At 40.4% G+C, this 25,273-nt stretch overlaps 1 protein-coding gene across 1 annotated transcript in view; it reads right to left on the reverse strand.

Annotated features, from left to right (window-relative positions):
- CDS2 (CDP-diacylglycerol synthase 2) overlaps window positions 1-22,683 on the reverse strand; it is a 73,226-nt gene extending 50,543 nt beyond the window's left edge. The window contains exon 1 of the mRNA XM_027118224.1: window positions 22,362-22,683. Within this exon, the coding sequence (XP_026974025.1) occupies window positions 22,362-22,418 (57 nt within the window). The 5' untranslated portion in view covers window positions 22,419-22,683. The remainder of the gene's footprint in view (window positions 1-22,361) is intronic.
- Window positions 22,684-25,273: the final 2,590 nt, after the last annotated feature.

Here is a 25,273-nt window from a genome sequence, read left to right on the forward strand (position 1 = left end):
AGAGTTTGATAGTTTCTGGCCTTATATTTAGGTCTTTAATCCATTTTGAGCTTATTTTTGTGTATGGTGTTAGGGAGTGATCTAATCTCATACTTTTACATGTACCTGTCCAGTTTTCCCAGCGCCACTTATTGAACAGGCTGTCCTCTCTCCACTTTACATTCCTGCCTCCTTTATAAAAGATAAGGTGAACATATGTGCGTGGGTTTATCTCTGGGCTTTCTATCCTGTTCCATTGATCTATCTTTCTGTTTTTGTGCCAGTACCATAGTGTCTTGATTATTATAACTTTGTAGTATAATCTAAAATCAGGGAGCCTGATTCCTCCAGCTCTGTTTATCGTTCTCAAGATTGCTTTGGCTATTCGGGGTCTTTTGTATTTCCATACAAATTGTGAAATTTTTTGTTCTCGTTCTGTGAAAACTACCAGTGGTAGTTTGATAGCGATTGCATTGAATCTGTATATTGCTTTGGGTACTAGAGTCATTTTCACAATGTTGATTTTCCAATCTAAGAACATGGTATATCTATCTATTTCTATCATCTTTAATCTCTTTCATCAGTGTCTTATAATTTTCTGCATACAGGTCTTTTGACTCCTTAGGTAGGTTTATTCCTAGATATTTTATTCTTTTTGTTGCAGTGGTAAATGGGAGTGTTTTCTTGATTTCACTTTCAGATTTTTCATCATTAGTGTATAGGAATGCCAGAGATTTCTGTGCATTAATTTTGTATCCTGCTACTTTACCAAATTCATTGATTAGCTCTAATAGTTTTCTGGTAGCATCTTTAGGATTCTGTATGTATTGTATCATGTCATCTGCAAACAGTGACAGCTTTACTTCTTCTTTTCCGATTTGGATTCCTTTTATTTCCTTTTCTTCTGTGATTGCTGTGGCTAAAACTTCCAAAACTATGTTGAATAAGAGTGGTGAGAGTGGGCAACCTTGTCTCGTTCCTGATCTTAGTGGAAATGCTTTCAGTTTTTCACCATTGAAGACGATGTTGGCTGTGGGTTTTTCATATGTGGCCTTTATTATGTTGAGGAAAGTTCCCTCTATGCCTACTTTATGCAGGGCTTTTATCATAAATGGGTGTTGAATTTTGTCAAAAGCTTTCTCTGCATCTATTGAGATGATCATATGGTTTTTCTCCTTCAATTTGTTAATATGGTTTATTACATTGATTGTTTTCCATATATTGAAAATGCTTGCATTCCTGGAATAAACCCCACTTGATCATGGTGTATGATCCTTTTAATGTGCTGTTGGATTCTGTTTGCTAGTATTTTGCTGAGGATTTTTGCATCTATGTTCATCAGTGATATTGGCCTGTAATTTTCTTTCTTTGTGACATCCTTGTCTGGTTTTGGTATCAAGGTGATGGTGGCCTCGTAGAATGAGTTTGGGAGTGTTCCTCCCTCTGCTATATTTGGAAGAGTGTGAGAAGGATAGGTGTTAGCTCTTCTCTAAATGTTTGATAGAATTCGCCTGTGAAGCCATCTGGTCCTGGCCTTTTGTTTGTTGGAAGATTTTTAATCACAGTTTCAATTTCAGTGCCTGTGATTGGTCTGTTCATATTTTCTATTTCTTCCTGATTCAGTCTTGGCAGGTTGTGCATTTCTAAGAATTTGTCCATTTCTTCCAGGTTGTCCATTTTATTGGCATAGAGTTGCTTGTAGTATTCTCTCATGATCTTTTGTATTTCTGCAGTATCAGTTGTTATTTCTCCTTTTTCATTTCTAATTCTATTGATGGGTCTTCTCCCTTTTTTTCTTGATGAGTGTGGCTAATGATTTATCAATTTTGTTTATCTTCTCAAAGAGCCAGCTTTTAGTTTTATTGATCTTTGCTATCGTTTCCTTCATTTCTTTTTCATTTATTTCTGATCTGATCTTTATGATTTCTTTCCTTCTGCTAACTTTGGGGTTTTTTTGTTCTTCTTTCTCTAATTGCTTTAGGTGCAAGGTTAGGTTGTTTATTCGATATGTTTCCTGTTTCTTATGGTAGGATTGTATTGCTATAAACTTCCATCTTAGAACTGCTTTTGCTGCATCCCATAGATTTTAGGTCGTCGTGTGTCCATTGTCATTTGTTTCTAGGTATTTTTTGATTTCCTCTTTGATTTCTTCAGTGATCACTTCGTTATTAAGTAGTGTATTGTTTAGCCTCCATGTGTTTGTATTTTTTACAGATCTTTATCTGTAATTGATATCTAGTCTCATAGCATTGTGGTCGGAAAAGATACTTGAAACTATTTCAATTTTCTTATATTTACCAAGGCTTGACTTGTGACCCAAGATATGGTCTATCCTGGAGAATGTTCCATGAGCACTTGAGAAAAATATGTATTCTGTTGTTCTTGGATGGAATGTCCTATAAATATCAATTAAGTCCATCTTGTTTCATGTATCATTTAAAGCTTGTGTTTCCTTATTTATTTTCATTTTGGATGATCTATCCATTGGTGAAAGTAGGGTGTTAAAGTTCCCTACTATGAATGTGTTAGTGTCGATTTCCCCTTTTATGACTGTTAGTATTTGCCTTATGTATTGAGGTGCTCCTATGTTGGGTGCATAAATATTTACAATTGTTGTATCTTCTTCTTGGATCGATCCCTTGATCATTATGTAGTGTCCTTCTTTGTCTCTTGTAATAGTCTTTATTTTAAAGTCTATTTTGTCTGATATGAGAATTGCTACTCCAGCTTTCTTTTGGTTTCCATTTGCATGAAATATCTTTTTCCATCCCCTTACTTTCAGTCCGTATGTGTCTCTAGGTCTGAAGTGGGTCTCTTGTAGACAGCAAATATATGGGTCTTGTTTTTGTATCCATTCAGCCAATCTGTGTCTTTTGGTGGGAGCATTTAGTCCACTTACATTTAAGGTAATTATCGATATGCATGTTCCTATTCCCATTTTCTTAATTGTTTTGGGTTCGTTATTGTAGGTCTTTTCCTTCTCTTGTGTTTCTTGCCTAGAGAAGATCCTTTAGCATTTGTTGTAAAGCTGGTTTGCTGGTGCTGAACTCTTTCAGCTTTTGCTTGACTGTAAAGGTTTTAATTTCTCCATTAAATCTGAATGAGATCCTTGCTGCGTAGAGTAATCTTGGTTGTAGCTTTTTCTCCTTCAACACTTTAAATATGTCCTGCCAGTCCCTTTTGGCTTGCAGAGTTTCTGCTGAAAGATCAGCTGTTAAACTTATGGGGATTCTCTTGCATGTTATTTGTTGTTTTTCCCTTGCTGCTTTTAATATGTTTTCTTTGTATTTAATTTTTGACAGTTTGATAAATGTGTCTTGGCGTGTTTCTCTTTGGATTTATAATGTATGGGACTCTCTGTGCTTCCTGGACTTGATTAACTATTTCCTTTCCCATATTAGGGAAGTTTTCAACTATAATCTCTTCAAATATTTTCTCAGTCCCTTTCTTTTTCTCTTTTTCTTCTGGGACCCCTATAATTCAATGTTGGTGCATTTAATGTTGTCCCAGAGGTCTCAGAGACAGTCCTCACTTCTTTTCATTCTTTTTTCTTTATTTTGCTCTGCAGTAGTTATTTCCACTATTTTATCTTCCAGGTCAATTATCTGTTCTTCTGCCTCAGTTATTCTGCTATTGATCCCATCTAGAGTTTTTTTTTTTTTTTTTTTTGTGGTACCTGGGCCTCTCACTGCTGTGGCCTCTCCCATTGCAGAGCACAGGCTCCGGACGCGCAGGCTCAGCGGCCATGGCTCACGGGCCTAGCCACTCTGCGGCATATGGGATCTTCCTGGACCGGGACACGAACCCGTGTCCCCTGCATCAGCAGGTGGACTCTCAACCACTGCACCACCAGGGAAGCCCTAGAGTATTTTTAATTTCATTTATTGTGTTGTTCATCATTGTTTGTTTCATTTTTAGTTCTTCTAGGTCCTTGTTAAATGTTTCTTGCATTCTGTCCATTCTATTTCCAAGATTTTGGATCATCTTTACTATCATTATTCTGAATTCTTTTTCAGGTAGACTGCCTATTTCCTCTTCATTTGTTAGGTCTGGTGGGCTTTTATCCTGCTCCTTCATCTGCTGTGTGTTTTTCTGTCTTGCCTGAGGCACGCCGTGCGTTCTCCAGGGGAAGTTGTCCCTGGATCCTGGGACCCTGGCAGTGGCGGGCTGGACAGGCTCCCCAGAAGGGGCATGTGGATAGTAACCTGTGCTCACACACAGGCTTCTTGGTGGCAGCAGCAGCAGCCTTAGCATCTCATGCCCGTCTCTGGGGTCCACGCTTTTAGCCGCGGCTCGCGCCCATCTCTGGAGCTCCTTTAAGCAGCACTCTTAATCCCCTCTCCCCGCCCACCAGGAAACAAAGAGGGAAGAAAAAGTCTCTTGCCTCTTCAGCAGGTCCAGACTTTTTCCCGGACTCCCTTCCGGCTAGCCGTGGCGCACTACCCCCTTAGTAAGTATGTCAAACCTTAGTATTTTCAGTCTTTTTAATTTTAGCCATTCTGGTGGGTGTGTAGTGGTATCTTATTGTGAGTTTTGCTTTGATTTTCCTGATGACTAATGACATTGGATATATTTACTGACCATTTGAAGTACCCATTTTTCTACTGAGTTTCCTTTTTTAAATTCATTTTGTAGGAATTATTTATAGATTCTGGATATGAGTCCTGTGTCAGATTTTTTTTTATAAATATCTTCTCATTGTCTGTGGCCTTCCTTTTCACTCTCTTAATAGCACAGTAAATAGAATTTCTTAATTTTAATGTAGCTCGAATTCTCAATTGTTTCCTTTATAGTTAGTGCTTTTTCATAGGGACTTAACATCACAATACCATTATATCACATCTGAAAAGTTAACAATTCCTTTATATTAAGTATCCAATATTTGAATTTACCCAATAATTTCATTTTTTCTCTTTATAGCAGTTTGATTGAATCAGGATCCAAATAAGGTCCAGAAATCATTAATCTGTCTTAAGTCTTCTAATTTGTAGGTTTTATCCTCCATATATCTATATCTATTGCTTCCCCCCCCGGCTTTTTTTTTTTAAGTGGGGGAGGTGGGTCTCCTTGCCATTTATTTTCTACAGCTACCAGGTCATTTGTCCAGTGCTGTTTCTCATCGTTCCTTGAATCTCCTGTAAACTAGCAGTTAGAACTAGAGTCTTGAAGAGTTTGGGGTATGATTTTTTTGACAAGATTCCTCCATCAGTAGTATTGTACGTATACTTCCATCAGGAAATACACAATAACTGGTTGTCTGTGATGGTAGTAGCACTGATGGTTATTGCCTCATTTCAATTAATCCAATGGGGTGTGGAAATATTAATATTCTATTACTCCTTTTCCAATTATTCTATAAAGAGAAACTTTTAATCAACTATTTGGTTACTCGAAGGTACAGTTCATACAAGAAAGGCATAATGCCTCAGAACAACCCCACTCTAAGCCCTATTGTTGAGATGAGAAAACTTAAGCACATTAGTGGTAGAGTCAAGTTATAAACCAAGCAGTCCAACTTGAGGATTTGTGCTTGTAACCACTAGGCCAAAATTCTTCTCCTAAAATCAAGAAACAAGTGAATACTCAGTATTCCTTTCTGGGGGGAGACCACAAGGTCAAATACTCTCATGCAGTTACGGTGACTACAAATTTACTGCAGAAGAAAATATATTATTTGTAACAAAAGCTTAAATAATGTACATCCTTTTTGAGTTGGTAGTTCTAAACATAGAACTTATCTAAGAATATGCATGTGCAGAAAGGTGTGTGTGTGTGTGTGTGTGTGTGTTAAATTGAGGGTATTTGCTACACCTTGCTTAAAACAGCAAAAAACTTAAAACAACTTAAACGCCTGATTGGTTCAATAAGTTAAGGTACAGCCTCAGCAAAATGACACAAAACCACTAAAAATGATAGCAGGTCAAAATGTTTAAAGACCTGAACTATATTTAGGGCATATTCTTCTGTTAAAAGTGAGTTACAATAGTACACATAGTGCAGGAATGCGCAGTGTGTATAAAAATAAATATTAACAGTGGTTATCTCTGAGTGGCAGGATTACAGTGATTTCTTTTTTGTGCTTTTACAATGATTATCTTTTGTTTTCACCTATGCCTTTCATAATTAAAAAAAAAAGTTTGAAATACTGTTTGAAAAGAACCTTTATGAACCTTAACAATGTGGGAAAAAGTTCCTGACAGCATAAAAAGGCAAGCTATCATCTACGAGCTCTATGATGTCATATCTTATATTTAAGTCTTTTTTCCCCCAACAGATTTTTAATTTTTTTTTTTTTTTTTTTTTGGCTGCGTTGGGTCTTCGTTGCTGTGTGCAAACTTTCTCTAGTTGCAGCAAGTGGGGGCTACTCTTCATTGCGGTGCACAGGCTTCTCATTGTAATGGCTTCTTTTGTTGGGGAGCATGGGATCTAGGTACACGGGCTTCAGTAGTTGTGGCATGCAGGCTCAGTACTTGTGGCTCACGGGCTTAGGTGCTCCACAGCATGTGGGATCTTCCCAGACCAGGGCTCAAACCCACGTCCCCTGCATTGGCAGGCAGATTCCTAACCACTGCACCACCAGGGAAGTCCCTATATTTAAGTCTTTAAGCAATTTTGAGTTTATTCGTGTGTATGGTGTGAGGGAGTGTTCTAATTTCACTGATTTACGTATAGCTGTCCAGGTTTCCCAACACTACTTGAAGAGACTGTCTTTTCTCCATTGTATATACTTGCCTCTTTTGTTGAAGATTAATTGACTGTAGGTGCGTGGGTTTATTTCTGGGCTCTCTATTCTGTTCCATTGATCTATATATCTGTTTTTGTGCCAATACCACACTGTTTTGGTTACAGTAGCTTTGTAGTATTGTCTGAAGTCTGGGAGGGTTATGCCTCCAACTTTGTTCTTTTTCTCCAGGATTGCTTTGGCAATTATGGGTCCTGTACGGTTCCATACGAATTTTAGGATTATTCTGTTCTAATTCCGTAAAAACGTCATGGGATCACCCCCTCTTGAGAGAGCACTGGAATCACAACTAACTGCTGAACAATCAAAGACAAGAAGACACTGGAACTCACCAAAAAAGATACCCCACATCCAAAGACGAAGGAGAAGCCACAATGAGATGGTAGGAGGGATGCAATCACAATAAAATCAAATCCTATAACTGCTGGGTGGCTGACTCACAAACTGGAAAACACTTACACCACAAAAGACCACCCACTGGAGTGAAGGTTCTGAGTCTCACATCAGGCTACCCAACCTGGGAGTCCAGCAATGGGAGGAGGAATTCCTAGAGAATCAGACTTTGAAAGCTAGTGGGATTTGACTGCAGGATTTCGAGAGGACTGGGGTAAACAGAGACTCCACTCTTGGAAGGCACACACAAAGTAGTGTGCACACTGGGACCCAAGAGAAGGAGCAGTGACCCCACAGCAGACAGAACCAGACCCACCTGCTAGTATTGGAGGGTCTCCTGCAGAGGCAGGGGGTGGCTGTGGCTCACCATGGGGACAAGGACACTGGAAGCAGAAGTTCTGGGAAGTACTCGTTCACATGAGCCCTCCCAGTAGTCCCACCAAAGAGCCAAGTAGGCTCCAGTGTTGGGTCACCTCAGGCCAAACAACCATCAGCAGACAAGCAGATTGAAGTTTTACTGAGCTCTGGGAACCAGAGCAACACCCAGCTCTACTCACCACCAGTCCCTCCCATCAGGAAGCCTGCACAGCCTCTTAGTTAGCCTCATCCACCAGAGAGCAGACAACAGAATCAAGAAGAACTACAATTCTGCAGCCTGTGGAAGGAAAACCATATTCACAGAAAGACAGACAAAATGAAAATGCAGAAGACTTTGTACCAGATGAAGGAACAAGATAAACCCCCAGAAAAACAACTAAATGAAGTGGAAATAGGCAACCTTCCAGAAAAAGAATTCGGAATAATGACAGTGAAGATGATCCAGGACCTTGGGAAAAGAATGGAGGCAAAGATCAAGAAGATGCAAGAAATGTTTAACAAAGACCTAGAAGAATTAAAGAACAAACACAGAGACAGCAGAAGCAAGAAGAACTACAATCCTGCAGCCTGTGGAACAAAAACCACATTCACAGAAAGACAGACAAGATGAAAAGGCAGAGGGCTATGTACCAAATGAAGGAACAAGATAAAACCCCAGAAAAAACACTAAATGAAGTTGAGATAGGCAACCTTCCAGAAAAAGAATTCAGAATAATGATAGTGAAGATGATCCAGGACCCCGGAAAAAGAATGGAGGCAAAGATCAAGAAGATGCAAGAAATGTTTAATAAAGACCTAGAAGAATTAAAGAACAAACAAACAGAGATGAACAATACAATAACTGAAAACCACACTAGAAGGAATCAATAGCAGAATAACTGAGGCAGAAGAATGGATAAGTGACCTGGAAGACAGAATGGTGGAATTCACTGCTGCAGAACAGAATAAAGAAAAAAGAATGAAAAGAAATGAAGACAGCCTAAGAGACCACTGGGACAACATTAAACGCAACAACATTTGCATTACAGGGGTCCCAGAAGGAGAAGAGAGAGAGAAAGGACCAGAGAAAATATCTGAAGAGATGATAGTCGAAAACTTCCCTAACATGGGAAAGAAAACAGCCGCCCAAGTCCAGGAAGCTCAGCGAGTCCTATACAGGATAAACCCAAGGAGAAACACTCCAAAACACATAGTAATCAAACTGGCAAAAATTAAAGACAAAGAAAAATTATTAAAAGCAGCAAGGGAAAAACGACAAATAACATACAAGGGAACTCCCATAAAGTTAAGTTAACAGCTGATTTCTCAGCAGAAACTACAAGGCAGAAGGGAGTGGCATGATACACTTCAAGTGATGAAAGGGAAGAACCTACAACCAAGATTACTCTACCCAGCAAGGATCTCATTCAGATTCGATGGAGAAATCAAAAGCTTTACAGAGAAGCAAAAGCTAAGAAAATTCAGCACCACCAAACCAGCTCTACAACAAATGCTAAAGGAACTTCTCTAAGTGGGAAACACAAGAGAAGAAAAGGACCTACAAAAACAAACTCAAAACAATTAAGAAAATGGTCAGAGGAAAATACATATCGATAATTACCTTTAACGTGAATGGATTAAATGCTCCAACCAAAAGACACAGGATTGATGAATGAATACAAAAACAAGACCCATCTATATGCTGTCTACAACAGACCCACTTCAGACCTTAGCGACACATACATACTGAAAGTGAGGGAATGGAAGAAGATATTCCATGCAAATGGAAATTAAAAGGAAGCAAAAGTAGCAATACTCATATGAGATAAAATAGACTTTAAAATAAAGAATGTTATAAGAGACAAGGAAGCACACTACATAATGATCAAGGGATCAATCCAAGAAAAAAAATATAACAATTATAAATATATATGCACCCAACATAGAAGCACCTCAATAAATAAGACAACTGCTAACAGCTATAAAAGAGGAAATCAACAGTAACACAGTAGTAGTGGGGGACTTACACCAATGGACAAGTCATACAGACAGAAAAATAATAAGTAAACACAAGCTTTAAATAACACAATAGGGCTTCCCTGGTGGTGCAGTGGTTAAGAATCCACCTGCCAATGCAGGGAACACGGGTTGGAGGCCTGGTCCAGGAAGATCCCACATGCCACGGAGCAACTAAGCTCGTGTGCCACAAATACTGAGCCTGTGCTCTAGAGCCTGAGACCCACAACTACTGAGCCACATGCCACAACTACTGAAGCCCGTGCATCTAGAGCCCATGCTCTGCAACAAGAGAAGCCACCTCAATGAGAAGCCCACGCACCACAACGAAGAGTAGCCCCCCTCGCCACAACTAGAAAAAGCTCGCGCGCAGCAACAAAGACCCAATGCAGCCAAAATTAAATAAAATTAAATAAAAATAAATAAAATTAATTACACAATAGACCAGATAAATTTATTTGATATTTCTAAGACATTCCATCCAAAAACAGCAGATTACACTTTCTTCTCAAGTGCACACAGAACTTTCTGCAGGATAGATCACATCTAGGGTCACAAATCAAGCCTCGGTACATTTAAGAAAACTGAAATCGTAACGAGCATCTTTTCCAACCACAACACTGTGAGATTAGAAATCAGTTACAGGGAAAAAAACATAAAAAACACAAACATATGGAGGCTAAACAATACGTTACTAAATAACCAAGAAATCACCGAAGAAATCAAAGAGCAAATCAAAAAATACCTAGAGACAAATTACAATGAAAACATGACGATCCATAACCTATGGGATGCAGCAAAAACAGTTCTAAGAAGGAAGTTTATAGCAAAAGTTTATAGCCTACCTCAAGAAACAAGAAAAATCTCAAATAAACAATCTAAGCTTACACCTAAAGTAACTAGGGAAAGAAAAACAAAAAAAAAACCAATGTTAGTAGAAGGAAAGAAATCATAAAGATCAAAGCAGAAATAAATGAAATAGAAACAGAGAACACAACAGGAAAGATCAATAAAACTAAAAACTGGTTCTCTGAGTAGATAAAATTGATAAACCTTTAGCCAAACTCATCAAGAAAAAGAGGGAGAGGACTCAAATCAATAAAATTAGAAATGAAAAAGGAGAAGTTACAACAGACAGTGCAGAAATACAAAGCATCCTAAGAGACGACTACAAGAAACTCTATGCCAATTAAATGGACAACCTGGAAGAAATGGACAGATTCTTAGAAAGGTATAACCTGCCAAGACTGAACCAGGAAGAAATAGAAAACGTGAACAGACCAATCACAAGTAATGAAATTGAAACTGTGATTAAAAATCTTCCAACAAACAAAAGTCCAGGACCAGATGGCTTCACAGGTGAATTCTATCACACATTCAGAGAAGAGCTAACACCCATCCTTCTCAAACTCTTCAAAAAATTGCAGAGGGAGGAACACTCCCAAACTCATTCTATGAGGCCACCATCACCCTGATACCAAAATCAGACAAATATACTACAGAAAAAGGAAATTACAGACCAATATCACTGATGAATACCGATGAAAAATCCTCAACAAAATACTAGCAAACAGAATCCAACAACACATTAAAAGGATCATACTTCATGATCAAGTGGGATTTATCCCAGGGATACAAGGATTCTTCAATATATGCAAATAAATCAATGTGATACACCATATTAACGAAATGAATAAAAAGGATATGGTCACCTCAATACATGCAGAAAAAGCTTTTGACAAAATTCAACACCCATTTATGATAAAAACTCACCAGAAAGTGGGCACAGAGGGAACCTACCTCAACATAGACCATATATGACAAACCCACAGCAAACCTCATTCTCAACGGTGAAAAACTGAAAGCATTTCCGCTCAGATCAGAAACAAGACAAAGATGTCCACTCTCACCACTATTATTCAACATAATTTTGGAAGTCCTAGCCACAGCAATCAGAGAAGAAAAAGAAATAAAAGGAATACAAATTGGAAAAGAAGAAGTAAAGCTGTCACTGTTTGCAGATGACATGATACTATACATAGGGAATCCTAAAGATGCTACCAGAAGACTACTAGAGCTAATCAATGAATTTGGTAAAGTTGCAGGATACAAAATTAATGCACAGAAATCTCTTGCATTCCTATACACTAACAACGAATGATCAGAAAGAGAAATTAAGGAAACAATCCCATTCACCATTTCAACAAAAAGAATAAAATACCTAGGAAAAAAAACTACCTAAGGAGTTAAAAGACCTGTACTCAGAAAACTGTAAGACACTGATGTAAGAAATCAAAGATGACACAAACCTATGGACAGACATACCATGTTCTTGGACTGGAAGAATCAATATGGTGAAAATGACTATACTACACAAAGCAACCTACAGATTCAATGCAATCCCTATCAAATTACCAGTGGCATTTTTGTTTTTTTACAGAAGTAGAACAAAAAATCTTAAAAGTTGTATGGAGACACAAAAGACCCCAAATAGTCAAAGTGGTCTTGAGGAAAAAAATACGGAGTTGGAGGAATCAGACTCCCTGACTTCAAACTATACTACAAAGCTACAGTAATCAAGACAATATGGTACTGGCACAAAAACAGAAATATAGATCAACAGAACAGGACAGAAAGCCCAGAGATAAACCCACGCACCTATGGTCAACTAATCTATGACAAAAGAGGCAAGGATATACAACAGAGAAAAGACAGTTTCTTCAATAAGTGGTGCTGGGAAAACTGGACAACTACATGTAAAAGAATGAAATTAGAACACTCCCTAACACCATACACAAAAATAAACTCAAAATGGTTTAAAGACCTAAATGTAAAACTGGACACTATAAAACTCTTGCATGAAAACATAGGAAGAACACTCTTTGACATAAATCACAGCAAGATCTTTTTTGATCCACTTCCTAGAGTGATGGAAATAAAAACAAAAATAAACAAATGGAACCTAATGAAACTTAAAAGCTTTTGCAAAGCAAAGGAAACTACAAACAAGATTAAAATACAACCCTCAGAATGGGAGAAAATATTTGCAAATGAATCAACGGACAAAGGATTAATCTCCAAAATATATAAACAGCTCATACAGCTCAATATTAAATAAACAACCCAATCAAAAAATGGGCAGAAGACCTAAATACACATTTCTCCAAAGAAGACATACAGATGGCCAAGAAGCACATGAAAAGCTGCTCAACGTCACTAATTATTAGAGAAATGCAAATCAAAACTACAATGAGGTATCACTTTACAGCAATTAGAATGGGCATCATCAGAAAATCTACAAACAACAAATGCTGGAGAGAGTGTGGAGAAAAGGGAATCCTCCTGCACTGTTGGTGGGAAAGTAAATTGATACAGTCACTATGGAGAACAGTATGGAGGTTCCTTAAAAAACTAAAAATAGAATTACCATATGACCCAGCAATCCCACTACTGGGCATATACCCAGAGAACACCATAATTCAAAAAGACACACGCACCCCAATGTTCACTGCAGCAGTATTTACAATAGCCAGGTCATGGAAGCAATACCATCGACAGACAAATGGATAAAGATGTGGTACGTATATACAATGGAATATTACTCAGCCATAAAAAGGAACGAAACTGGGTCATTTGTAGAGATGTGGATGGATCTAGAGACTGTCATACAAAGTAAGTCAGAAAGAGAAAAACAAATATCGTATATTAATGCATATACGTGGAACCTTGAAAAATGGTACAGATGAACCGGTTTGCAGGGCAGGAATAGAGACACAGATGTAGAGAACAAACGTATGGACACCAAGGGGGGAAGTGCCGGGGGGGGTGTGTGTGGGGGTGGTGTGATGACTTTGATTGACATGTATACACTAATATGTATAAAATAGATAACTAGGGCTTCCCTGGTGGCGCAGTGGTTGAGAGTTCGCCTGCCGATGCAGGAGACACGGGTTCGTGCCCCGGTCTGGGAAGATTCCACATGCCGCGGAGCCGCTAGGCCCGTGAGCCATGGCCACTGAGCCTGTGCATCTGGAGCCTGTGCTCTGCAACGGGAAAGGCCACAACAGTGAGAGGAGGCCCGTGTACCGCAAAATAATAAAAAATAAAAAATAAAATAGATAATAAGAACCTGCTGTAAACTAAATAAATAAAATAAAATTCAAAAAAAAATGTCATGGGTAATTTGATAGAGACCAAAGGCAAAAATTCTGACATAAATCCCAGCAATACTTTCTTCGATCAGTCTCTCAAGGGAAGAAATAAATGCAAAAATAAACAAATGGAACTTAGTCAAAGGTATAAGCTTTTGCACAGCAAAGGAACCCATAAACAAAATGAAAAAACAACCTACAGAATGAGAGAAAATATTTGCAAATATTTGCAAACCATGCAACTGACAAGGGCTTCATTTCCAAAATATACAAACAGCTCAATATCAAAAAAAAACCCAATCAAAAAATGGGCAGAAAACCTAAATAGACATTTCTCCAAAAAACACATACAGATGGCCAACAGGCACATGAAAAGATGCTCAACATTGCTAATTATTAGAGAAATGCAAATCAAAACTACAATGAGGTATCACCTCACACCATTCAGAATGGCCATCATCAAAAAGTCTAAAAATAATAAATGCTGGAGAGGGTATGGAGAAAAGGGAACCTTCCTACACTGTTGGTGGGAATGTAAACTGGTGCAGCCACTATGGAGAACAGTATAGAGGTTCCTTAAAAAACTAAAAACAGAGTTACCATATTATCCAGCAATCCCACTCCTGGGCTTTATCTGGAAAAGACAAAAACTCTAACTCAAAAAGATGCATGCACCCCAATGTTCACTGCAGCTTTACAATAGCCAAGACGTGGAAGCAACCTAAATGTCCGTTGGCAGATGAATGGATAAAGAAGATGTGTTACGTATATACAATGGAATATTAATCAGCCATAAAAAAGAATGAAATAATGCCATTTTCAGCAACGTGGATGGACCGAGAGATTATCATACTAAGTGAAATAAGTCAGAAAAAGAAAGACAAATATCATATATCACTTATATGTGGAATCTAAAAAAATAATATAAATAATATTAATGAACTTATTTACAAAGCAGAAACTGACTCACAGATACAGAAAACAAACTTATGGTTACCAAAGGGGAAGGGAGGAGAGGAGGGATAAATTAGGAGTTTGGGATTAACAGATACACACTACCATATATAAAATAAACAACAAGGACCTACTGTATAGCACAGGGAACTCTATTTCACATTTTCTAATAACCTATAATGGAAAGGAATGTAAAAAATTCATAGGGACTTCCCTGGTGGCGCAGTGGCTAAGAATCCGCCTGCCAATGCAGGTGACACGGGTTCGAGCCCTGGTCCGGGAAGATCCCACATGCCGTGGAGCAACTAAGCCCGTGTGCCACAACTACTGAGCCTGCACTCTAGAGCCCACAAACCACAACTACTGAGCCTGTGCGCTACAGCTACTGAAGCCCGTGTACCTAGAGCCCATGCTCCGCAACGAGAAGCCACCGCATTTGGAAGCCCACGCACCGCAACAAAGAGTAGCCCCCGCTCATCACAACTAGAGAAAGCCCACATGCAGCAACAAAGACCCAACGCACCCAAATAATAAAAATTAATTTAAAAAAAACAGTATAGATTTATGAATCACTTTGCTGTATACCTGAAACTAACAGAACATTGTAAATCAACTATATTTCAATTAATAAAGAAAAAAAGGCAAGCTATCAGACCATGCATGGTAGCATTACAGCCACGTAGCAATCTGCACAGGAGGGATATGCATTTGAACAATGGTTGTTTCTCTGAATGATGGGATTGTAGGTGGATTTCATTCTCATTTGCACACATTCCTGTGATTTCTACAATACATACATGCCTGATGAAGTATTGAAATGGGGAAGATCTAAAATGGACTTTGAGAAAATAGGACTTAAATAGGTAGAGGTGGAAAGAGGGGTGACAGAAAATGAGCACATTTCCTACGGTTGGAAATAGCAAGAGCCAAGATCCATGTCACAGAGGCTCCAAGCAGGAAAAGGGGCTGGTTAAGAAACAAGGCCATAAAGGACCAAATTTAAGAGATCTGAAACAGGGGCTAAAAATTTTTTTCCCTTCTGTAACTCATAGGGAAGTTTCAGAATTGTACAAAGAAAGGTCAGGTGGACTAGAAGGGGCTGAGAACAAATCCTGAAGGGAGGGAGCTCAATTAGAAGGATTTATAACAGTTCAGGCATCAAGTCCTGAACTATCTGAAATACGCCAAAGCAACAGATAAGGAATCCAGGTGTTATCTGATGTGAACCTGTGACCTGGACTGGATGAGGGAGCAGAGACACAGGGACTAACGGATTTCAAGCTGGAGCAGAGCAGACGGGAGGAGGAAGGTCAACGTCTAAAACGAGAAAAGTCAAATTTGAGACAAACTAAGTTTGCGCTGACTGAGGGACGTATACCTAGGAATTTCCTGCAGATCACCGAAACCACAGGACTAGCAGGACACAGACTGTGGGGACAAGGCTCTGAGAGTCGTCCACTGAGGGATCCAGGTCAGTGACAGATATCCTCTCAAAATCTCACGCAAGGGCAGAGAATGTTGCCGGTAAATCCCAGGTCTCAAGAGCTCTTTCAAAAACGCAGCAAAGTCTTCACAGAAAAGCCCCAGGCTGGCCCTGTGGTGACTCTAATATAAAAGAGCTGCTGCCAAAGGGCAACAAATCCAAAGGACAGTTCAGGTCCTTTCACACCAGCAGCAGATGCTTGTGAGCACCCTGGCAGGGGTGTGCTGCTGCTGGGGAGGAGAACCAGGGAGGCATCAAGGAGACGTTCACAGTGTACGCTCTGCACCTTTCAAATTCTGAACCACGCACGCACTGTCTAGTCAAGATAACATAAAGTTTAACTTTCTTTAAAAGGTCACTCAACTGAGTGGGCCCTATGCCATCCCCACTGATGAGGCAAACAGCACAAGAACAAAGATCATGGACTGGCAGGGCAAGCTGCCTAATGGGGACCAGGTCTGCCCTGGTTGGCACCACATCACTGCCTCAACCAAGCAACCACTGCGTGGCAAGGCATGGAAGGCAGGAACTCAGCCCAACCCCAGGAACAAATCAGTATTCTTCCAAGGAGAGCCTGGCAAAATTAACAGTCAGGAGTCTCTTTTCCAAACCAGAGGCAGTCTGTAAGTGAAAGGCTGTGCTCTGTCACCCCCAGCAGCCTCTAGCACCAGTCAGGAAGGCTCGGAAGGCTGTCACAGCACAGGGAGCAGGTTAAGAAGCTGTGTGCAGCAGAATTACTCAGCAAGCTCTCTGCAAAACTAACGAATTCAATACACTTCACCTGTGTGGATCCCAGGAAAGACAGCAGAGTGCACAAATCAGAAATAGTGATGCACATTTTTTTCAAACAGCTTAAAGGGTGATTATTTGTACTGTGAAATTAGTTAGGAGAGTCATTTCAAAAGTTTCCTAGATGCATTCAAAGTCTCCTGAAATGCCAACCCAATCATAAATTTTATGATGGCAATCTTTTGGCCCACATTTCATTCTTGTCTTTCCTAAGCACCACTGGAAAAACATGGATCGGTGGCAGGAAGACCACTTCCAAAGCTTAAATTCCAAGTTTCTTAGTTTGGCAACAACACTGTGCTTTTGGAATTTAAAATTATAAGCACGGTTCCCAGAGGAAAACGTTTCCTTTATTAGCAACTGGCTTTGACAATTCCATTCTAGGATGCTAAATGTAACAAAATACCTTCTGACTTTTATAATAAACACATTCCCCAGATTATTTTGTCTGCTTATTTGTAAGACACTTTGCCACAACAGTTAAGCAACTGAAACATTTTTTTAAATCTTTCAAATTTGTTCCAGTTCTTTTAATGAATTGACCTAACTGTTTTCTGAATTCTTCTACTATAAAATAAGAAAGTTCCCATTTCACCATTTATTTCCCTAAAAAGATATCCTTGTTTTATTATTTCTAATTTTCTTAAATTTTAACCTAAGAATATCAGAAAAGCCAGAACCATGGAAGTTTGAAATCCCATGCATGATAATCAGAAATATTGAGCAATGGAGCAACTGTCTTGTTCTGGGCTAATGGACTACATTAGGCTTTTAAAACAGAAGGCAAGTAGGTGCTGTGTTTGTGGAGCAGAGCAACAAGCACTTAGTGAACCTCTAAGCCCCAGGCATTCTGTCATCATAGAAGCAGTTTAAGTGCAGTTGTAAAAAATTAAGGTAACTTTAACTGGATAGTTCCTCATATCCTCCCTACCTACAACAACGGATGGGAAAGTACTTAAGAATCAACCACCCAAGACCAGATGGCTACACAGGCAAATTCTATCAAACATTTAGAGAAGAGCTAACACCTATCCTTCTCAAACTCTTCCAAAATATAGCAGAGGGAGGAACACTCCCAAACTCATTCTACGAGGCCACCATCACCTTGATACCAAAACCAGACAAGGATGTCACAAAGAAAGAAAACTACAGGCCTATATCACTGATGAACATAGATGCAAAAATCCTCAACAAAATACTAGCAAACAGAATCCAACAGCACATTAAAAGGATCATACACCATGATCAAGTGGGGTTTATTCCAGGAATGCAAGGATTCTTCAATATACGGAAAACAATTAATGTGATACACCATATTAACAAATTGAAGGAGAAAAACCATATGATCACCTCAACAGATGCAGAGAACGCTTTCGACAAAATTCAACACCCATTTATGAGAAAAGCCCTGCAGAAAGTAGGCATAGAGGGAACTTTCCTCAACATAATAAAGGCCATATACGACAAACCCACAGCCAACATCATCCTCAATGGTGAAAAACTAAAAGCATTTCCACTAAGATCAGGAAGAAGACAAGGTTGCCCACTCTCACCACTCTTATTCAACATAGTTTTGGAAGTTTTAGCCACAGCAATCACAGAATAAAAGGAAATAAAAGGAATCCAAATCGGAAAAGAAGAAGTAAAGCTGTCACTCTTTGCAGATGACATGATACTATACATAGAGAATCCTTAAGATGCTACCAGAAAACTACTAGAGCTAATCAATGAATTTGGTAAAGTAGCAGGATACAAAATTAATGCACAGAAATCTCTGGCATTCCTATACACTAATGATGAAAAATCTGAAAGTGAAATCAGGAAAACACTCCCATTTACCATTGCAAGAAAAAGAATAAAATATCTAGGAATAAACCTACCTAAGGAGTCAAAAGACCTGTATGCAGAAAATTATAAGACACTGATGAAAGAGATTAAAGATGATAGAAATAGATAGATATACCATGTTCTTAGATTGGAAAATCAACATTGTGAAAATGACTCTAGTACCCAAAGCAATATACAGATTCAATGCAATCGCTATCAAACTACCACTGGTAGTTTTCACAGAACGAGAACAAAAAATTTCACAATTTGTATGGAAATACAAAAGACCCCGAATAGCCAAAGCAATCTTGAGAACGATAAACAGAGCTGGAGGAATCAGGCTCCCTGATTTTAGATTATACTACAAAGTTATAATAATCAAGACACTATGGTACTGGCACAAAAACAGAAAGATAGATCAATGGAACAGGATAGAAAGCCCAGAGATAAACCCACGCACATATGTTCACCTTATCTTTTATAAAGGAGGCAGGAATGTAAAGTGGAGAGAGGACAGCCTGTTCAATAAGTGGCGCTGGGAAAACTGGACAGGTACATGTAAAAGTATGAGATTAGATCACTCCCTAACACCATACACAAAAATAAGCTCAAAATGGATTAAAGACCTAAATATAAGGCCAGAAACTATCAAACTCTTAGAGGAAAACATAGGCAGAACACTGTATGACATAAATCACAGCAAGATCCTTTTTGACCCACCTCCTAGAGTAATGGAAATAAAAACAAAAATAAACAAATGGGACCTAATGAAACTTCAAAGCTTTTGCACAGCAAAGGAGACCATAAACAAGACCAAAAGACAACCCTCAGAATGGGAGAAAATATTTGCGAATGAAGCAACCGACAAAGGATTAATCTCCCAAATTTATAAGCAGCTCATGCAGCTCAATAACAAAAAAACAATCAACCCAATCCAAAAATGGCCAGAAGACCTAAATAGACATTTCTCCAAAGAAGATATACAGACTGCCAACAAACACATGAAAGAATGCTCAACATCATTAGGCATTAGAGAAATGCAAATCAAAACTACAATGAGATATCATCTCACAGCAGTCAGAATGGCCATCATCAAAAAATCTAGAAACGATAAATGCTGGAGAGAGTGTGGAGAAAAGGGAACACTCTTGCACTGCTGGTGGGAATGTGAATTGGTACAGCCACTATGGAGAACAGTATGGAGGTTCCTTAAAAACCTACAAATAGAACTACCATACGACCCAGCAATCCCACTACTGGGCATATACCCTGAGAAAACCATAATTCAAAAAGAATCATGTACCAAAATGTTCATTGCAGCTCTATTTACAATAGCCCGAAGATGGAAACAACCTAAGTGCCCATCATCAGATGAACGGATAAAGAAGATGTGGCACATATATACAATGGAATATTACTCAGCCATAAAAAGAAACGGAATTGAGCTATTTGTAATGAGGTGGATAGACCTAGAGTCTGTCATGCAGAGTGAAGTAAGTCAGAAAGAGAAAGACAAATACCGTATGCTAACACATATATATGGAATTTAAGGGGAAAAAATGTCATGAAGAACCTAGGGGTAAGACAGGAATAAAGACACAGACCTACTAGAGAATGGACTTGAGGATATGGGGAGGGGGAAGGGTAAGCTGTGACAAAGCGAAAGAGAGGCATGGATATATATACACTACCAAATGTAAGGTAGATAGCTAGTGGGAAGCAGCCGCTTAGCACAAGGAGATCAACTTGGTGCTTTGTGACCGCCTGGAGGGGTGGGATAGGGAGGGTGGGAGGGAGGGAGACGCAAGAGGGAAGAGATATGGGAACATATGTATATGTATAACTGATTCACTTTGTTATAAAGCAGAAACTAACACACCATTGTAAAGCAATTATACTCTAATAAAGAAGTTAAAAAAAAAAAAAGAATCAACTGGCACTTTTGTCTGGGAGATGGATCCAAGTAGTTAGGTGGGGAGGGTAGAAACTGTTTCACTTCATAATCTCATGGTTTTTGGGTATGTGGCTTTGCTTGTTTTTACCACTAAGTCTAATTATTACAAATAGCTTTTCAAAAGTACAGCCCATTAGGTATAATGCCTTCTTTTTTTCTACCTCTTCTCACACCTTCTAAAACAACAAAGTCCCATTAACATCAAGTCTGATTTCTCACCCTTAAACAGGGCTACACAGCCTCCAAATATCTGTAAACTCCCCCAACAGGCATATGCAGTGTGGCAACAGAACTCTTCCAGGCCCAGCTAGGGTATTTAATGGGAAGAGTAGAAACTTCAAAGTACCTTGTCTCTGTAAGCGACTCCTAAACTTGCACCCAAGCCCTAAATTTTCTCCAAAACATATTGTAAAAATCAGTATGGAGAGTTCTCCTTGGGTGATCCACTGTCATAACCAAAAAAATTGTTTAAAATCCCATTACATCCCATACCCAAAACATTCTCTTCCAGTATAACTGCTGTTGACACCCTGACACCTAATCTTGTGCCTTCCTCCTTCCTGATATCTCCCTAATGTTCCTTTCCTCCAGTTACCAAAAATGGAAAGCTACATAAATGGGTGCTGTGGACCTGGTGTAGCGCAACAGGGATTGGTGGGAACAGCTGTTCCTCAGTTCCAGCCAAACGTTAATCAGGTGGGAATGTGATGGCAGATCTTCCAATGATCCAAAATAGGCAATAAATTCAGACTGTTGGGAGAAATATTCTGGTTTTTAAAGCAACACAGGGACCAAAGAAAACAACTGCAGGTCACCTGTTGGCAACCCGCGAGTCAGCCAATCTGTTTCATTCTGGTCCATGCTCCCTCAGTCCAGTCTACACATCACTGTCAGATCAATTTACCAAATAACACTGCTCCTGACCACTAACTCCAGGCTCGAAATACTACCACTAAGTTTATGCTGTCATTCAACGTCCACAGTAATATAATGACTCCTCACCTTCCTCAACTCCCTTACACAACCTTTCACTTCAACCAATTAAGTCTGCTGCCCTCATATCTCAACCCCAACCAGCTACGTCCCTGCCAAGATGGCCTCTGTTCTACCCTCCTCCTCTACCCCATCAACGCCCACATCTGAAGCAGTAAACAAGCCCATCTTTGGGGAATATACCTTCCAACACCTGCTGACTACATGAATTAAGAGACTTCTCTGCTTAAAGCCAACAGATTTAACTTTCGAGAAGGAGTTTAAATCTCCTAACAGGCAAATCACATGGCCTTGTCTTGTTACACCTCCAGCCCCCAAATAACATTTTAAAGAAGTTCAGAGAGGCTAAGTCACGCTCTGAGGAGTCTTTCCGGGGTCTCGACGTCTTCACACCCAGGAAGGCCTCGGCGAAGTGGATTGGCGTAGGACCCCGCAACCAGCCCTGCGAGGGCTGCGGACGTGCGCAACCCCCGCGCTCTCCTTCCTGGGCCCCGGAGATACCACCCCCAACTGGACCCCAGAGCCATGTCCCCGGGACCCCGATCTGCTGAACCCTGCCGCGAGCTCCGCGGGGCCCAGCACCCGAGGACCCTTCCCGCAGACCAGGCCCGGGGCCGCCGACGGCCGCGCAGAAGATGGCAAGACGACCCCTCTGCGCGCGCCCCGCACGGACCTCCGGGGGACTCCGCTGCCCCGGCCGCGCCCAACCGATGCTGCCGCTACCTTTTCCTCGGGCGGTGCGTCCGGCTCGCGGGCCATCCTCTGCCTTAGCTCCGTCATGCTGGAAACACCAGCGCTTCGTCGCTGCGGCCGAGTGGCGCAGCCGCCGAGGCCGGCAGCTCAGCGCGGGCGCGCGCGGACTCTGCTCGGCCAGCCCCCCGTCGCCTAAGCAGCGCGCAGCTTCGCAGCGGCTCCCGACGCCACCGCAGCCCGGCCGCCAGCCCTGAAACTTGGCCCCGCCCGGTGCAGCCACCGCCCTTTCACCCGGGCAGAGCGCGACCAACCTCCTCCAGCCCAGCCCCACCAACTCCTTTTCTCGGGAGGGCCCCGAACAAGCGCGCACGCGCACCGCTGCCATCACAGCCCCGGAACTACACCAATGGCGCGAATCCGTCAGGGAGGCGGGGCGGGGGCGGGGGCGGGGCAAGCGGAGAGGATCGGAGAGGCGTGCATTGGATAGCAGCCTAAGAGGGCTGGAAAAGGCGTGCTTTTCTGAAGGGGATTACTCGATGGGAGCTCGGGAACTGGAGCCCGTGGTCTTAGAGATAACAGGTTGCTGGGGGCCATGGGCTGCAGCCCCGAGCCTCCAGCCGGCCTAGTGCTTGCTGCCTTCGGCTTTTTGTCTTCAATAGCCAGGGCTCTTCCCTCTCACTGATAAGTAGACGCTTGTTAGGCCCTGAGCGGAAAGGCCTGGGGAACGCACCTGTGTAAAAGGAGGAGATTACGTGATAAGGAAGTGAAAGCCAAACTTAAGTCTGCGTTGCTTTGCCAAGTTATCTTCTATTTAGTGAGCGTTAATTATGTGCTGGGCACTGAACTATGTAGTCTCTTTAATGCATCTCATTTAATCTGTACAACGCTTGGAAATGGATATGATTTTTATTTTACAGCTAGGGTCTTCCACGGTTATTCAGCTTTCTTTTCTCTCTTCTGGACTATTGAAGGACATTTTTGGACAGGAATGCTGCCTGCTTTGTTCACAGCCCAATCTCCTATGTACCTGACGCATCCCAAGTACCTATTTAATAGATTTAAAGTTTCTCCTGAAAGAAAATGATTTAACCAAGGTCTCACGGCTAGAAAGTGCCCACTAAGAATACGAACACAGATCTGTTACCAACGCACTCTTTAACATACTCCTGGCCTTCCTAAATTCATTGTTAATACCTGTGTTGCTCAGCATTGCCTTCAACAGTTCCTGTTCACTGCCTTTAAGTGATGTAAAACACGTATAAGACAGGGCCCCTTCCCTTAAGCATATTGTAATTTAACAAGGAGAGAAATCTGCACACATAGGAGCTGCAATTTTGTGTTAGCAATTTTGACCTGAACTGTAAGGTTTGGGGAAAGTAGTGGGAATTCTGAAAAGGGTGTTATATTTTCTTGATTTCTATAAAAGTATATTCCCAAGTGCCTATAACACTCCTTCAAAGTGACAATAAAATAGGTATAGAGGAACACTGAACTCAGGGTATGCTTTGTTCCCTATTAACGCACAAATACTTGTTTTTTTTAGAGAAACAGACCACCCCCTTCAGGCCATAATTTATTTAGAGAAAGCTGTGCTCTTTTGTTTTATTTGTCTTTTGTTTTAATCTTATTTATAAAAGTAAATAACATGGGACTTCCCTGGTGGTCCAGTGGTTAAGACTCCAGCTCCCAATGCAGGGGACCTGGGTTCCATCCCTGGTGGGGAACTAGATCCCGCATGCATGCCGCAACTAAGAAGTCCACACGCTGCAACTATGAGCCTGCATGCTACAATGAAGATCCCGCGTGCCGCAACTAAGACCCGGCACAGCCAAAATAAATAAATAAATATTTTTTAAAAGTAAAAAATAACTTATTTTTAAAAAGTAAATAACATGCTGATGGTAATTTTAAAACTCTTTTAATCTGTTGGAGACTGTGTGACCACCATTTTGACTAATGTCAGTGATCACTTCTTGAAATAAAGACCAGACACTTCTTGGGTAAATTAAGCAAGGTTTATTATCTAAAGGATCTAGAAGGATGTCAACACCTTTAAGACAGGTGGAAGTGTTAGTAACCAGATTCTCACCTTTATGGAACATATTTGTGAAAGGTCACATCCGAGTAAGCATCACATCAGTCCTCCTGGAACCTCAGCTGTTTGCTTTGAAACACAGCCTAACTGGAGAACCAGTGCACGTAGATCAGAGTTTCAGAACGCACAGTATAATTACTAGGGTAGATAACTCCCTACAGTTTGGCCCGAACAAACTTCTTATCTGTCATACTCAGCCCTCCCAAGCTAATGGAGCTCAGACCAGGTACATTTCTGAAGTCAGTACTGTGGTAAACAGGGATCAGATATTCAGACCTCTGGAAGTCATGTTAACAGGTATTTAGGCAAGCTTTAGAGCCTCTCCCTCAACTGTAGGAAGAAATTAAAAGTAAAAAATTTCCCTCACCTCCAGCCCAAAGAAGAATTTTGTTCTTTTACATTACGTTACACCTCCTCCTCTACCCCTGATTTTGCCCTTCAATAGAAATACCTCATAATAATAGAATACTTCATAATAGCTCTTTCCTCTAGGGTCATTTCTTCCAGGCTTGTGACATATCTTGTATATGGTGATTCTTTTCATTGTACTCCTTCTATTGCACTCCTATACATATACTTAGTATATGTATAGGATTAGTATAGGTAACTAGCATGAGATTTTTAGTCCCCCAGAGTGTGCAGGCTGACTGCAAGCTCAGCATAAGTGGGCAGGTATTGCTATAATTATTATCATTCTATAATAAAAACACCTCCCACCTTCTTGATAATTTGAAAACTGCATTGGTACAAGTGACAAGAAAATTCTTCAGTTCCCCGAATAGTGTTTTTCCTCTCTTAGAGGGGAAGAACTGTCAATAAATGAATTATTTAAACAATACATTTTTTA

This window comes from Aethalodelphis obliquidens, unplaced genomic scaffold, assembly GCF_003676395.1.
Source record: "Aethalodelphis obliquidens isolate GAN/ISIS:26980383/991018 unplaced genomic scaffold, ASM367639v1 scaffold18, whole genome shotgun sequence".
Taxonomy (NCBI): Eukaryota; Metazoa; Chordata; class Mammalia; order Artiodactyla; family Delphinidae; genus Aethalodelphis; species Aethalodelphis obliquidens.